This window comes from Tiliqua scincoides, chromosome 12 (genome assembly GCF_035046505.1).
Source record: "Tiliqua scincoides isolate rTilSci1 chromosome 12, rTilSci1.hap2, whole genome shotgun sequence".
NCBI lineage: Eukaryota > Metazoa > Chordata > Lepidosauria > Squamata > Scincidae > Tiliqua > Tiliqua scincoides.
Window position 1 is genome coordinate 13,550,734 of NC_089832.1, and position 14,902 is coordinate 13,565,635.

At 46.1% G+C, this 14,902-nt stretch overlaps 1 protein-coding gene and 1 pseudogene across 1 annotated transcript in view; both read left to right on the forward strand.

Annotated features, from left to right (window-relative positions):
• Positions 1 to 14,902, forward strand: part of POF1B (POF1B actin binding protein) — a 41,810-nt gene that overhangs the window by 21,524 nt on the left and 5,384 nt on the right. Inside the window, exons 3-12 of the mRNA XM_066640192.1 lie at positions 341 to 421; positions 781 to 867; positions 2,254 to 2,448; positions 3,671 to 3,801; positions 6,091 to 6,112; positions 7,147 to 7,221; positions 7,628 to 7,720; positions 8,992 to 9,105; positions 10,386 to 10,538; positions 13,888 to 13,998. Coding sequence (XP_066496289.1) covers positions 341 to 421; positions 781 to 867; positions 2,254 to 2,448; positions 3,671 to 3,801; positions 6,091 to 6,112; positions 7,147 to 7,221; positions 7,628 to 7,720; positions 8,992 to 9,105; positions 10,386 to 10,538; positions 13,888 to 13,998 — 1,062 coding nt within the window. The remainder of the gene's footprint in view (positions 1 to 340; positions 422 to 780; positions 868 to 2,253; positions 2,449 to 3,670; positions 3,802 to 6,090; positions 6,113 to 7,146; positions 7,222 to 7,627; positions 7,721 to 8,991; positions 9,106 to 10,385; positions 10,539 to 13,887; positions 13,999 to 14,902) is intronic.
• LOC136663301 (5S ribosomal RNA) lies at positions 4,811 to 4,931 on the forward strand (annotated as a pseudogene).

A 14,902-nucleotide genomic window follows, 5' to 3' on the forward strand; every position in this document is an offset into this window, starting at 1 on the left:
GGCGCACTGCCAAATAAACAAGGTTGCACTTTGCATGCACTGCCTCTGGTGTTGCAGTGTCTTGGGCAGAGGGGGGAGGATTCACATGAACACTCGTTTCACATCAGGACTTGACTTTACGCATGAACCTGTTCAGTGTTGGCCCCCCTCCCCAATGGAAATAATATGGGGGTGGTTCTGCCTTCAGCTGAATTTCCCATCGCTTTTATTTATGTAAGTTGAAGTCAATGGGACGCGATCCCAAAGCTGTGCATTTTGTCCAAGAGTCCATCCTTTGAATTATTCCCTCTTGTATCTCCGCATTTAGTAATTACTGCTCCTTGCTCTTTTCCCCCTGCAGGAAATCCCGTCTCCATCCTTGAAATTGTCTCCTTATTCTCAAGGCAGCGTCCGGAGGATTATTTTAGAGAATAACGAGCAGGTAGGACGGCTTGCTTACCTTCAGAACCTTCTGTGATATCATCAACCCTCCTCTAGAAGGTGGCTTGAATCAGCTGGGGTGGGTGTCGATATCTCATATTTGAAAGGCGAGATCCTGTTGATTCAAGATGAAATCCTCACCCCAAGCTCCCCGACTGCTTGAATCAAAAACTGGCTGAATTCCTCTTCCAACCATTTGCAGTCGGTGGGAGTAAATTGAGATGCAGGGATCCAATGTCCTCTCCTGGAACACAAATGGCAGTGATTCCTTCGCTTATTAGGTGTGGCCACTGCAGCTTTCTTCATATCATTGTCGTTTTGCTTTATGTTTTAATTTTTATAATTATTTTATACCTGCAGGAGCCTCTGTCTCCACTCCTCAGAGGGGGAAATAATGTGATCTATGAAAAGACAATCAGAAAATATGAGCTGCTCAATCCCGATCAAGTAAGAGGCTTACTTTTTAATGTGGCCCAGGCAGTGCATGACATTAAGTGCACCGCTGAGGGGGGTGTGTGTGTCCCCTGATTTGTGGCCTTATCACTGGTCTGTTCCTTTTTCTGTCTGAAGTGCCACAGAATGTTGTTCTCCTCTACCCTTGTGGTTGTCTTCTGTTCTGGCCCTCTTAGTGGCCTTCTCTCTGGAAGCCAGGGGCGGTCCATCCATGAGGCCAATTGAAGCAGTTGCCTCAGGTTGGCAGATGGGGGGTGCCCGCTTCTGTCACTTGCTTCTGCTGTTTCTTCTCCTCCTCTTCCCACTTCCTGGACTGGGAAAGGAAGGGGGGGCAGAGCAGAAGTTTAGAGGAGAAGAAAGAGATGGGCTAGACTGATGGAGGAGGAGAAGCTGGACATCATCAGCGAGCAGATCTGGGCACACCGCCTTGAGTACCAGTAATCTTGAGCCAACCCGGCTGGAAGTGCATCCCTCACCTTGGTCTGTCTAAATGAGTAGAGCGAGAACCTTAAAACTCTTTGGACTGGGGACTATATGCTGTTATTGAACCATATGCCTTCCAGACATCCTGTGCTAAGAGGGGTTTTAATTTTGCAGTGGTTTGGCCTTTGTTAATAAAAACTGTTTGACAGACTAGGGTCTCTGCTCCTGAGTTGACTGTTTGCCCGAGAGCGGGGATACGTTTGGGTTGTGTGAATCCCTAAGTGGACCCACTTCCCAGAATGTTCCTCTCCCCTCCCTTTTCACCATCATTTGCTTTCTAGACACAAAGAGAGCACCTGGTCCTTTGTAACCGCAGAAGTGGGGGGGGGGAATGAACCCAGAGGCAGTCAATAATACAGCTTAGCATTGCTCTCACAATGGAAGATCAAATGAGAGGTATTTTACTGCATTTTCTGCTTCCCTGATGTTCCAAGCCCAGCCTTTTTACAAGGTTTGTTTCCTTGTGAAGAAGCAAGACTGAAGATTTCCCTTCCTTAAAAAAAAAAAAAAAAAAAAGTCTGTTCACACAACTTTAGAAGTTGAGCAGGAAGGAGAATGTGGTCAGTGCTAACCTTTAAAGTAGCATCAGTTACCCAAAATAGCAACATGCCCTTAGAGGCCCTGCAAAGACAGCTTTTTAGCAACTAACTGTGAAGTTGGTGGGCCGCTGTGAGATACAGGAAGCTGGACTAGATGGGCCTGATCCAGTGGGGCTCTTATGTTCTTAACTACAATTCCCAGGAAGCCTTGCAGGTCTCTTGTTATCTGGTGTGCTCCCTGGGGGCATTTGGTGGGCCGCTGTGAGATACAGGAAGCTGGACTAGATGGGCCTATGGCCTGATCCAGCGGGGCTGTTCTTACGTTCTTATGGATCCCTAATGACTTCCATTCCTTTAGGAGAAGCAGTACCAAATCTCCCTCCAGCAAGCACCGTCTAGCCAGTGCCAAGTCAGCCAGCCGGTGGAGCAGGTGCAAGTGGTTCAGCAGTGCGAGAACACCCAGACGGGCAGGCCCTGTGACATCACTTCAGTCTGCGTCAGTGACGCTGGAAGAGGGAATCTGAAGAGATACTCCATTCAGAGCTGTGAACCAGTAAGAAAACTTCTTATTTAATCTATAATAATTTCTGGTGGCGTAGCTGGAGGGGGGGTGGAGCACTCAGGCTGCCATTCCTGGTGGGGGGAGCAAAACAGAGCCGTACTCCGTTTTGCTCCCCCCGCCGGGAATGGCTCCAAAGGGAGGGGCCGCTTGCCTGCCACGCTGCCAGTCTCAGTGCTCCGCCCCCCCTCCAGCTACGCCACTGCTAAGTTCCCAAAGACTTTGTTTTTGTCTTGCCTTGGAGACCCAACTAATAGTTTGGGAGCCTCTGAGATTGCGGCACTATTGAAGCTAACCTGGTGTGTTGGAAAACCATGGAGAGCTCCCGTGTCAGAGGAGGATGTAATTGTTTAAGCCAGTGGTGTTCAACTGTTTTCATCTCCCGGCACACTGACAAGGCATTAGAATTGCCAATGTACACCATTCTGCCAGTGGAGGCTCACGTCCCCTGTTGGCCCTACTAATAAATGACCTTCCCCCAAACTCCTGTGGCACACCTGTGGACCACCAGTGTGCCACGGCACAGTGGTTGAAAATGGCTGGGTTAAGCAGTGATCCTGCGCCCCCTGGAGCTTAAACCTTTAGGTCCAGTTTGTGGATTAGCTACAACCAGGATAAGAATGTTCAGGATCCGTCTCTGTGCTTCTAAATTCTCTCCCCTCATGCTGATAGGAAAATAGCCAAAATGGGACGTTCCACAGGGAAGATATTGCTGGATACTGACTAAACTTCAGAGGGTTGTGGAGTTTTATAACTTAAAAAAGGGGTAGGGGGTAACATAAGTCCCCCAAGTGCTTTATTTACAGGGAAGTCTAAGGGTTAGAGAGAGAGAGAGAGAGAGAGAGAGTGTCTTGGATTCCTAGAGAGGTATCACTTACTACCAGGTGGGAAGCAAAGGATTTTTACTTTCACTTTCACCGCTGTTGGGGCAAGATTTTGCAGAGCACCTTATAGTTTGCTTTGTGAATGTTGAGGCTAGAGAAGGACGGCCTGGGGTGGTATAGTCCATGCTTACTAATTCAAGATTTTACCATCTGCTGCCTGGGCAGAGCAGGCCTCTAGCCTTGTGTGAATGAGCCAGCATTTCCCAAATGCTGACCGTTGCCATTCCAGGCACTGTCAACTTTCAGAGTGGAAAGAGTGCCTGCATCAACTGGGAGTCCTCCAGGGGTGTGGACGAACCCGAACAAAGAACTTTATTTCGCCTCCCCCTTAGGTGAAAATCTTTCCGGAAATAAATGATCAGTCGGATTCCCGCTACTTTGGCGAGCTCCTCGCGGAGCTGAACCGCAAGAGCAGCGACCTCTACAACTGCTTGTTCGAGCACGTCCAGAAGCTTGGAGGAAGGTATTGTTGTTCCCACTCCTACCTGTGGTATCCTTGGAATCTCAGGAATGTGTTCCTAAAGTCCTGGAAGGAGGGCTGGGTGGCTGAACTGCGTTCTGTTTGCAGTGACTTAATGATCTGTTGAGGAAATAGATTCTCTTAACTGAATGCCGTAGGTCTTGATTTTTGCATTCAGAACAGTCAGAACCTGACTCCTCAGTATTGCAGCCACAACATCTGTGTTGCATGATTGGAGAAAAGAGTGTGTGTTTTATGTAGAAAGTTTCCTACTTATTAGTATGGGAGCTTTATGTAATAGATACAATTAATGAGCAATGTGATCGCACTTGTTTGTTTGGACAAAGTTCTAAACAACACAGTCGCACTTGTTTGTTTGGACAAAGTTCCAAACAACGCAGTCCTGGAACATGCTGGAATCCCTAGCATGTATGCACTGCTGAAACAGAGACGCCTGCGTTGGCTTGGTCATGTCGTGAGAATGGATGATGGCCGGATCCCAAAGGATCTCCTCTATGGAGAACTCGTGCAAGGAAAGCGACCTACAGGTAGACCACAGCTGCGATACAAGGACATCTGCAAGAGGGATCTGAAGGCCTTAGGAGTGGGCCTCAACAGGTGGGAAACCCTGGCCTCTGAGCGGCCCGCTTGGAGGCAGGCTGTGCAGCATGGCCTCTCCCAGTTTGAAGAGACACTTGGCCAACAGGCTGAGGCAAAGAGGCAAAGAAGGAAGGCCCATAGCCAGGGAGACAGACCAGGGACAGACTGCACTTGCTTCCAGTGTGGAAGGGATTGTCACTTCCAAATTGGCCTTTTCAGCCACACTAGACGCTGTTCCAGAACCACCTTTCAGAGTGCAATACCAGAGTCTTTCGAGACTGAAGGTTGCCAACAACAGATCGCGCTTGTATTACCGGATGGAATATTTACTGTAGAACAGTTTCTCAACGTTTGTCCTCTCCTGTACTACTTCACATGGTCCACCTATTCAAACTACCACTAGAAGTAACTGGGCAATGGCATACTGTTACCCTGCACAAGCCCGATCTCATCTGATCTCGGAAGCTAAGCAGGGTCAGGCCTGGTTAGTACTTGGATGGGAGACCGCCTGGGAATACCGGGTGCTGTAGGCTTATACCATAGTCTTTCGAGACTGAAGGTTGCCAACCATACTGGGTTGGGAGGCCAGATGCAACACGACAAACATGAGTAAGAAGCTCAGGGTGGACGGGAGTGCTTCTTTGATCGTGGAAAAGCATGCTTTGGAGCTCTGCCCACTGAGTCAAGCCTCCTACCACTGTTTGTTGTGTCACATTCCTGCTCTTGCTGTCAGGCAGCAGGTGTCCAGGGATCCCACAAGTACCACCAGGCACCACCTTAAGTACCACTGGTGGTACCCGTACCACTGGTTGAGAAACACTGATGTAGATGTTTTGTCTTGTTATGAATTTACAACCATTGGAGTGAAAATTTTGTTGTTTTTGACAGATGAAAGCGATACAGTGGGTGTCTGCAGGGGATCTGTTTCAGAACCCCTGTGGATACAAAATTCTGCGGATAATGAGAACCATGGGGGGAGGGGACAAGCTGGCATGAGACCTCATAAGACCACCTGGACATGGATATTCAAATGTTGGCATCCTTCAGTCTTGGAAGACTATGGTATCGCGCTCTGAATGGTGGTTCTGGAACAGAGTGTCCTCTCCAGTGCGTGAAGCCTGGGTAAAGTAGATATGGAGGACAGACTGTTTCCCATGCAGCAAATCCCCCCTCTCCTCGTCGCTGAAATGGTCCAATGGAAAGGCAGAGGCCAATATGGTTGGTTCCAGCGGCGTCGCAAGAGTTGCCAGCTGTGGCTGTGTTCAGCCATGAACTGCCTCAGGGACTCCGGCTCCTGATTTTGCCTCGAGGTTGACTCCTGAAGCCTTTTCCACAACTGGATGTAGCCACAAGGCAGTGGAGGTTTGGGATCAGAGTTTTCCTTCTCTCAGATGAGCTGCCTTCCCAGGCTAACGATTCCCATCTACCCGGTGGCTGTTTAGTCTGTTAGTCGCCTCTTAAGACAAGTACAGCCAAACTGAGGGCCTATTCTTATCCCCAGCCCCCAGGGGATGGATATTCAAATATGCAGATGTCAAGCCCACAGATAAAGGGGGTCCACTGTACTTCTGTCATGCAAGAGGAAATGAATGAGCCTTGAAAAATAAGTTGTCCTTGAATATTATGTGAATAAATGATAACACTGATGATTTGGAAATAATCAAAGCTTATATTGTCTTGTGTCTTTTACAGGAGATATGAAATTGAATGCCAAGTAAGTATGCAGAACAGTTCCACTATTCATGATCAATGGCTACAATTCAGTAAAACTTGCAACCAATACTTTGGCCTGATGCAGACCATAATGTCTAACCATGGTTAGCACTACTAATCAAGCTTTATTGCCTTAATTCAAACGTATAGGAAAAACCATGCTTTAGCTTTCTAGGCAAGCCCTTCCCCCTGAGAACAGGAAATACAAAACAAGGCTTAAAACTACAATCATGTGAGCAGTGAATGGCTTTTGAAGGGACCATCAAGGCAATTTAGTAGTCTCATTACTTTTCTCATGAGAGTGTAAGAATAGCCATGCTGGGTCAGGCCAAAGGCCCATCTGGGTCAGCATTCTGTGTCCCACAGTGGGCCCACCAGCTTGCTCTAGGAAGCCCAGAAGAAGGCATTGTCCTCTCCCATCATTGCTCCCCAGCAACAGGTACCCAAAGAAGTATCAAATGTTCTAACCATGTTGCTAACTATTTTTGCGTGTTAAAATATGCACTTGCAATGTATAGATTATACCAGTGCAATTGGAACATTCTCAGATTAACCAGTAGGACACTACGAAGCAATGGGGCCTCTGAGGACAGGCTTCTAGGGAAATCTGGGGGCTGGCACCCACGTTATGGCTGTTGTGCAAGGGGCCACATAAGCTGTTTCATATGGCGGTTATGGTGTTGGTCTCCAGGGGATGAGCACAAGGGATTTGGTGGTCACCCTGAAGTCTTGGGTTGATCCTGCATTGCACAGCAGATATATTGGTATGTCCCCATTCCACAGCACTTGGTGTATGCACAAGTTGATTTGTAGTGAGAAGGAAGCATGAGTCAATCTGCATGAACAGTGTTTGCTCCACCTGCAAAACCAAAGTATTGGAATCAGTTCTGACTTTGGGCTCTTTCTAGGCTCTTTTGGGCTCTTCATAATAATTTGTGTTTATTACAGGTTGTATTTGATTATTAACAAATAGAGTATTCTTAAAGATAAAAAAGGTATAAAACAAATTATTTTTCTTATCTTCTTTTAAAACAGACAGAAGATATTGAGAGTTTGATTCCTAAAGGGCTTTCAGAATCAACAAAGCAGCAAATCCGCTACCTCCTGCAGGTAGGGTCTGTTTTCCTTTGTGTTTGGAAAACTTTTCTTTGAAAGGCCATCTAAGCAATGCTAGATGGTCTTGTGCTACGTATTTTAATCCTTATTTGAAATAATTTGTCTTCCTGATGTATGAAGAAATGTCACTGGAGATTCTGACCCATGTTCAGTACAAATGAGCAAAAACATCAACTTGTTCTGTTACGCTCTCTGTTCAACTTGTACACACAACCATCAAGTAGAGTGCTTTTGCTTTAACAGCTAAAGTTTGTGGGGATCTAACACATCCTTTAAACATATTTCAAGTCAGTCATGTCTCTGTATCAGAAACTGCCTGATTCGTACCTTGATGCTCATTTGAGTTCGCGTTAATACCATGTTCTAAAGTAACCCTTAAATGCATTATCTTCTGCCCCAGATGAGAGCAACAGCTGATAAGTCAATGAGGCTAGTCCTTGCCACGTTCAGCAGCCTTCGAGAAGAACTCGTCCATCTTCAAGATGACTTAGGGGTAAGTAACAGGGATGACTAAGACTGTGGCCAGATACTTTTGGCAAGTGTCACATGGATCATGATTTCTCATACTGCAGTCCAAAAAGGAAGTTCAGGCATACCCAGAGGAATTCTTGACTTTTATTTTCTGTCAAATGGCAGAACTTTGTGTTGTAACAATAACTGTGTTTAACCCAGTGAAAGTTTGTGATAATGTTATTATAGTTAATATAGTTACATTGCCACTTGTGAGCCTCTTGGGGGCGGGAAACCATTTATTTATTTTGCTGTGTAAACCACTTTTTGAAGTACTCTTGTTGAAAAGTGGTATATACAGTGGGCCCATGGGAACTGCCTGCAGATAGCAAATTCTGTAGAAAGTTGTATCTGTGGGTGGACGGGGGGGGGGACGGGGACGGGACCCTGGAAAACCAGAAGTGCCTTTCGGAAGCCTTCTGAAGCATGGCAAGGCTGGACCTCTCCGTGTCTCAGAAGGTCTCCTGAACATGATTAGACTGCACTTCAGTTGCCTCCAGGAGGTCTCTGAGGTCCTCAAGCTGCAACTTCGCAACCACATACATTCAAATTCACAGGTGCCAAGCCTGCCGATAAGGAAGGCCCACTGTACGTATTCTTAATCATAATAAAAAAGCAGTATAAACCACTCTAGCCATTTTTTTGGTTGAAAATGGTATATGGTTGTTCTTAATATCATCAACCCTTGCAGTATCATGTAGCAATTTTTCATCCTCTCTTTGCTTGGCTGAAGCCAAAGTTGTACTAGTTGCTTGTCCCTCCAAGAGGCTCCTCACCACACACCCACACCTTGCTGCAGTGCAAGGTCTTTACTGTGCAAGATCTTTGAAGGGGAACTAGAAGACTTCTCCTTACCCTGGAACTACTAGAGTTTCCTTTTATCCCAGCTACTCTTGCAGGGTGGAGATGTGCCGGCCCATCGGGTTGTGGCTGGGATTGCTGATGATGTGGATGTTAAATCATGCTCTGGTTTTGTTCCTTCTATGCTTCTTTTTGATCATCTTATGGGCTTTTGTCCTGGGAAACTTGATTCCAGTTTCAAGGCAACTGAGAGATCCGTTGGGGTTATGCTTCAGATCACTGGAGAAAACCCTTTCAGAACCGGTTTTCAAGTTTGGTTTGATTCCATGCAATGGGAAAAAAATCTTACTTTTCCCCACTTAAGCGTCTTGTCATCCCCACATCCACCAGTGCAACACCTGCCCCCTTGAATTTACAGTTGTGCCTTTTGTGATGAGCGGTTTGGTTTTGCAGAAACTGGAAACTGATAAGGAGCTGCTTGAGAAAGACCTGGCTTTTAAAGCATGCCAAGTGAAAGAATATGAAACACTCTTGGCATCCGTCCGAGAGAACAATCGCCAACAGCAGGTAAGCTTGCATCCTTATCGCGAATGAAATAATGGCCCCCAGTGTGGATGTCTGTTTAATCAAGAATGATTTCTGCACAGGTAGGCAAAAGGCCAACTGATTTCTACATTGCCTGTGTTGTTGGGAGGTAGATGTTTATTTTTCCAGGAGCTGTTGTTCAGTTGTTGTTTTTTTTAAAATTTTTGCCAGAACCTTGCGTACTCTTATGCCTGCCCCGGCTTCTAATGGGAATGTATTTAAGTTGCAAAACTGGATGAGATTTGGACATTTGGGCAATTATTTCCCTACTTATGGGGGAAGATGCAGAAGTTCTCCTTCAAATATTATGAACCTGCAGAAGCTATAAGGCTGAATTTCTCCATTGAGTACTATCAAGTAGTCCAAACTTTACTTAAACTATGTTGCTTGTTGCTAAAAGGGGGAGTTTATGCGTTCAACTGTCTTCCAAAGCTAACCTGAATTCTCCCTGATATGCTAGCTTTCTATATGCAGGGGTTTTTTGTTCTTTCAAACAGAAGCAATCAAACACACAACTTCTTCCCAGCCTGTAGCCTGGAGGAATACCCCCCAGTCAAAACATTACCATTTGATACTACCAACTCTATAAATTCCCCCCCCCCTTTCTGCACCACTAACAGGGTTTTCAGGGTTGCCACTTGAATAAAGAGTCAATCATTTTAGTGATGATTTATTAATCTGCATGCAGTTGCACATGCATAAATTGATAGTTTTGAAGAAAAAAGTGGCACGCATTGTCTTCGGAGGCATCTCCCACCTGAGTGTATGTGGAAGAGAATGCCTCTTCTCAGCATACAGCATACTTTTTCATAAGCATACTTTTCAAAAGTATGCTTATGAAAAAGCATACTTTTTCATAAGCATACTCAGCATACTTTTTCATAAGTATTCACATTAAAGAGAAGTAACTCTGTTTGAAAAGTGTTGCCTGATTGAGGTGTTTAGTTTTTGCTGATTAAAAGGTTTTTGCTTGACTGAGTTAACCAATTCATCCTGTAAAGATTGCAGCCCTATAGAGTCTGCAGTGCCATCTTGGGTGCATGCCCCAGGTCGTCCTCCCCCCCCCCCAATAAAGCTCCTCTGGATGTTGTTCCACTGTGTGCATTCTGTGTCCACGGAATGCAATGCTGAGCACATTCGGGCACTAAGAAGTTGAGTGAGCTGAGCCTGTCCACGGGGCAGTGAGCTCTGCCTTAAATGTGATTAGATTCTGCGAGGGACCAGTTAGCTAAACCCTTCTGTCTTCTGTGGTGTATTCGCAGCAAGCCCTCCGAGAGTGCACTCTGAAGTGCCGATCTCTGGAAGAGCAGCTCCTCTCTCTTCGGCACACTGATGGGGAGAGGGAGTTTCGCCTGAAGGACCTGGAATACAGCAAGCGGGCCTTGGAGCAGGAGATCCAGAACTTGAGACTCCAGGTAAGGCATCCCTTTGTTTCCATTCCTTGGGGGAGCCAGCACGCCAGTCTCTTCCTAAAGGATTCCTCAGGCCTCACTGAAAGTCACTAAGCCATTTATACAGCAAAAGAAGTTGGTTCCCTGTCCCAGGAGGGGCTCCCAATCTGGAAAGAAGCCTAAGGGAGATATTAGCAAACAATTCCCGGGGAAGATGCTCTGATAGGATGAAGAGGGACAGCTGCTTTCCTGCTGCTAAATATAAAGAGAACCACCAATGGAAAAAGTCCTCTTTGCCCAGTTAGCAGACAACTCTCTCTCTCTTCGCCTCTCCAAACAAGGATTTAATTCCTCTTTTGTCCTCCTTGTATTAGTCTAATGATGGGTGATGCTGCATGAAATCCTGGAACCAGCAGTGTTCCAGTGTTACCCCAACAGTGCTACCCCAACAGTGTTTTCTGCAGCAAGTGGCCTAAGGTGCAGAAATAATACATGTGTACAAGCGGAGTCTAGGGAACCTTTTAACACTGGCATTTCCTGGACCTGCCCCAGTTTGCTGCACTGCCCTCAGCCTCTTCGTCTCATAAGAGTTTTGGCAAGCTTCATAGCTCACTGGTACAGCTCATGCTATACACTTACAAGATCCCAGACTGTGTGGGTGCTGAGCAAGGGCTGGGAATCGCAAGTCAGGAACTGAATGTGCAAAACCTCTCAAATTGTTTCCTGTCAAAGGGAGCCAGTGAGTAACTTAGATGGGTGAAGTTGCATAAGAGACTGGGATTGCTTTAAGCTATTTCTGCCCAACGTTGTATATATGCACCAGGGATCAAATGCGTACACCTCTGGGCTGGGCAGAAAGGGGTTAACTGAGGGCTTGCCACTCTGGCTCTGTGACGTACACTTGTGTATTTTTGTATTCCATAGCCACTCTCTGAGTGTTTATTATTTTGAGGTTTGCATTGCGACAACCCTGTCAAGCAAGTATGTATGTATCATCCCCATATTGGGAAAGGTTGAGGCAGCAATTCTGTCCTGGGCGTAAGCCCTATGGATCATAATGGGACTTACTTCTGAGAAGACATGCATAGGATTGTGCTGTGAGCGTTGGCTCAGAGGTGAAATTCAATCTGAATTCCTGATTCTAGTCCTAGTCGTTCCTGGCACCACCAGTTACCTAAATAGAAAAATAAATTAAATAAAGGGAGCTACTGCAGTACTGGGATAGAGGGAACAGTATATAGCAATTTGTTGGCATCCTTCAGTCTCGGAAGACTATGGTATCGCACTCTGAATAGTGTTCTGGAACAGAGTGTCCTCTCCAGTGCGTGAAGCCTGGGTAAAGTAGGTATGGAGGATAGACTGTTACCCATGCAGCAAATCCCCCCTCTCCATGTCGCTGAAATGGTCAAATGGAAAGGCAGAAGCCAATTCGGTTGGTTCCAGCGGCGTCACAGAAGTTGCCAGAACGTGACTGTGTTCAGCCATGAACTGCCTCAGGGACTCTGGCTCCGGATTTTGCCTCCAGGTTGACTCCTGAATGGCCTTTTCCATAACGATGTAGCCGCAAGGCAGTGGAGGTTTGGGATCAGAGTTTTCCTTCTCTCAGATGAGCTGCCTTCCCAGGTTGACGAGCCCCATCTACCCGGTGGCTGTTCAGTTGCCTCTTACAACAAGTACAGCCAAACTGAGGGCCTATTCTTATCCCCAGCCCTCAGGGGAATATAGCAATTACTTGGCTGTGATTCAGTGACTTTCATGGTGGTGATAGCCCAGCCCATAGGTGTACACATTTGATCCCTGTTGCGTATATGCAACATTGGGCAGAAATGGCTTAATGTGATCTTTTATACTGTCGTCACAGCTTGTGCTTCCTGTAGATAAGGTATTCATACTCCCAGTACAGGCATAATCATAAGCTACTTGAATAACAAATACTGTAGGTTCAAAGGTTACTTTCAGGAATATACTGTACACCTTGATGCACCCATAGATTCAGGTTGAGGTATTGCATTACTGTATATACTGTATATATTTGTTAACGTATATACCAAGAATACAAGAGACAAGATGTGTTAAACAGTTAACTTTCTTTAGGTACAGTATATATCAGCGGTGCCGAAACCCTGGCCCGGGGGCCACTTGCGGCCCTTAGGGGCTCCCAATCCGACCCTCGGGGAGCCCCCAGTCGCCAATGAGCTTCTGGCCCTCCGGAGACTTGCTAGAGCCCATGCTGGCCCAACGCAACTGCTCCCAACATGAGGACGACTGTTCGACCTCTCACCTGAGCTGTGGGACGAGGGCTCCCTCCACGACTTGCTGTTTCACATCTGTGATGCAGCAAAGGAAAGGCTGGTCTTGCTTTGTGTAAGGCCTTTTATAGGCCTTGAGCTACTGAAAGACCTTCATTCATTCATATAAGTTCCATCGCTAATAAATTCATTTATGTAAATTTATTCAAATTTTAAATATGAATTAATTCATTTTTTTCCTGGCCCCTGACACAGTGTCAGAGAGATGATGTGGTCCTCCTGCCAAAATGTTTGGACACCCCTGGTATATATAAAAAACATATGTAGGATGAGAATTGGCACACAATGGATGTATTTTCAGGAACTTCACAAAGAGTGTACTCGTATGCATGTCTAGTCAGATGTAAGTCCCATTGTGTTTCATAGGGCTTACTTGCAGGAAAGTGTGTACTGGATTGTAGCCTTAGGAGCTTTTGCATAGCACAGTCAAAAGAATATCACATTCAAGGGCATGATCTCAAACCCAGCTTGCAAAGAGTCAGGGAAGAGGTGAGGAAGTCCTACCTGGTTTCCTCCAGGGCCAGACTGAGAAGGCTTATTTCTTCCCTAATCTCTTACTGGACATTAAAAAGGATTAAACAGTGTTTTGGAATCAGGAGGCAGGGTGGTTAACTAGTGAATATGCTAGAGAAGATATGTTTAAAGATAAGGGGTGGGATGTAGAGATGAAAGAGGCCAATAATTTGATTTTGGAGCAAAGGAAAGGATCCCAGTGTCACCTCTGGTCCTGGAAACTTAGGAAAAATTTTGTAAATTTGCTGAGATTTTTCCCCCCATTTTGCCTACTCATGAGAAAGCACCAGCATCAAATTAAACTGTGCACCTTCAGTGGAAACCCTTTTACTTCCTTGGACTCATTTTTTGAGCAGGAAAAACATGTGAAAATGAATCAAAGCCAAAAGGCCAGCTGTCAAATCTAAAGCCATTGCTGAACCAAACTCTAAAACATTTTCAGAAAAAGCCATTTTCTTTTTCCCCCCATATCACGGATGTCCCCCATTTCACGGATGACAATGTTTTGTGTTTGAAAAGCTGAGTTAAGTGAATGTCTTCTTCTTGCACAGGCTTCTTCCAATCCTATGATCCAGACCACCACTGATGAACTCTCCAGCCGCTATGTGGAGATGATCAACCAACTTAGGGAGGATAAAGACAGACAGATCTCCAGCCTGCGGGTATGTTTTGCATTGTTTTGGAAGCATATGGGTTCAAGTCTACAGGGGAACCTTATAGAATTCTTTGAAAAGGTCAACAGGCATGTGGATGCGGGAGAACCCGTGGACATTATATATCTGGACTTTCAGAAGGCGTTTGACACGGTCCCTCACCAAAGACTACTGAAAAAACTCCACAGTCAGGGAATTAGAGGACAGGTCCTCTCGTGGATTGAGAACTGGTTGGAGGCCAGGAAGCAGAGAGTGGGTGTCAATGGGCAATTTTCACAATGGAGAGAGGTGAAAAGCGGTGTGCCCCAAGGATCTGTCCTGGGACCGGTGCTTTTCAACCTCTTCATAAATGACCTGGAGACAGGGTTGAGCAGTGAAGTGGCTAAGTTTGCAGACGACACCAAACTTTTCCGAGTGGTAAAGACCAGAAGTGATTGTGAGGAGCTCCAGACTGGCAGAATGGGCAGCAAAATGGCAGATGCGCTTCAATGTCAGTAAGTGTAAAGTCATGCACATTGGGGCAAAAAATCAAAACTTTAGATATAGGCTGATGGGTTCTGAGCTGTCTGTGACAGATCAGGAGAGAGATCTTGGGGTGGTGGTGGACAGGTCGATGAAAGTGTCGACCCAATGTGCGGCGGCAGTGAAGAAGGCCAATTCTATGCTTGGGATCATTAGGAAGGGTATTGAGAACAAAACGGCTAGTATTATAATGCCGTTGTACAAATCTATGGTAAGGCCACACCTGGAGTATTGTGTCCAGTTCTGGTCGCCGCATCTCAAAAAAGACATAGTGGAAATGGAAAAGGTGCAAAAGAGAGCGACTAAGATGATTACGGGGCTGGGGCACCTTCCTTATGAGGAAAGGCTAGGGCGTTTGGGCCTCTTCAGCCTAGAAAAGAGACGCCTGAGG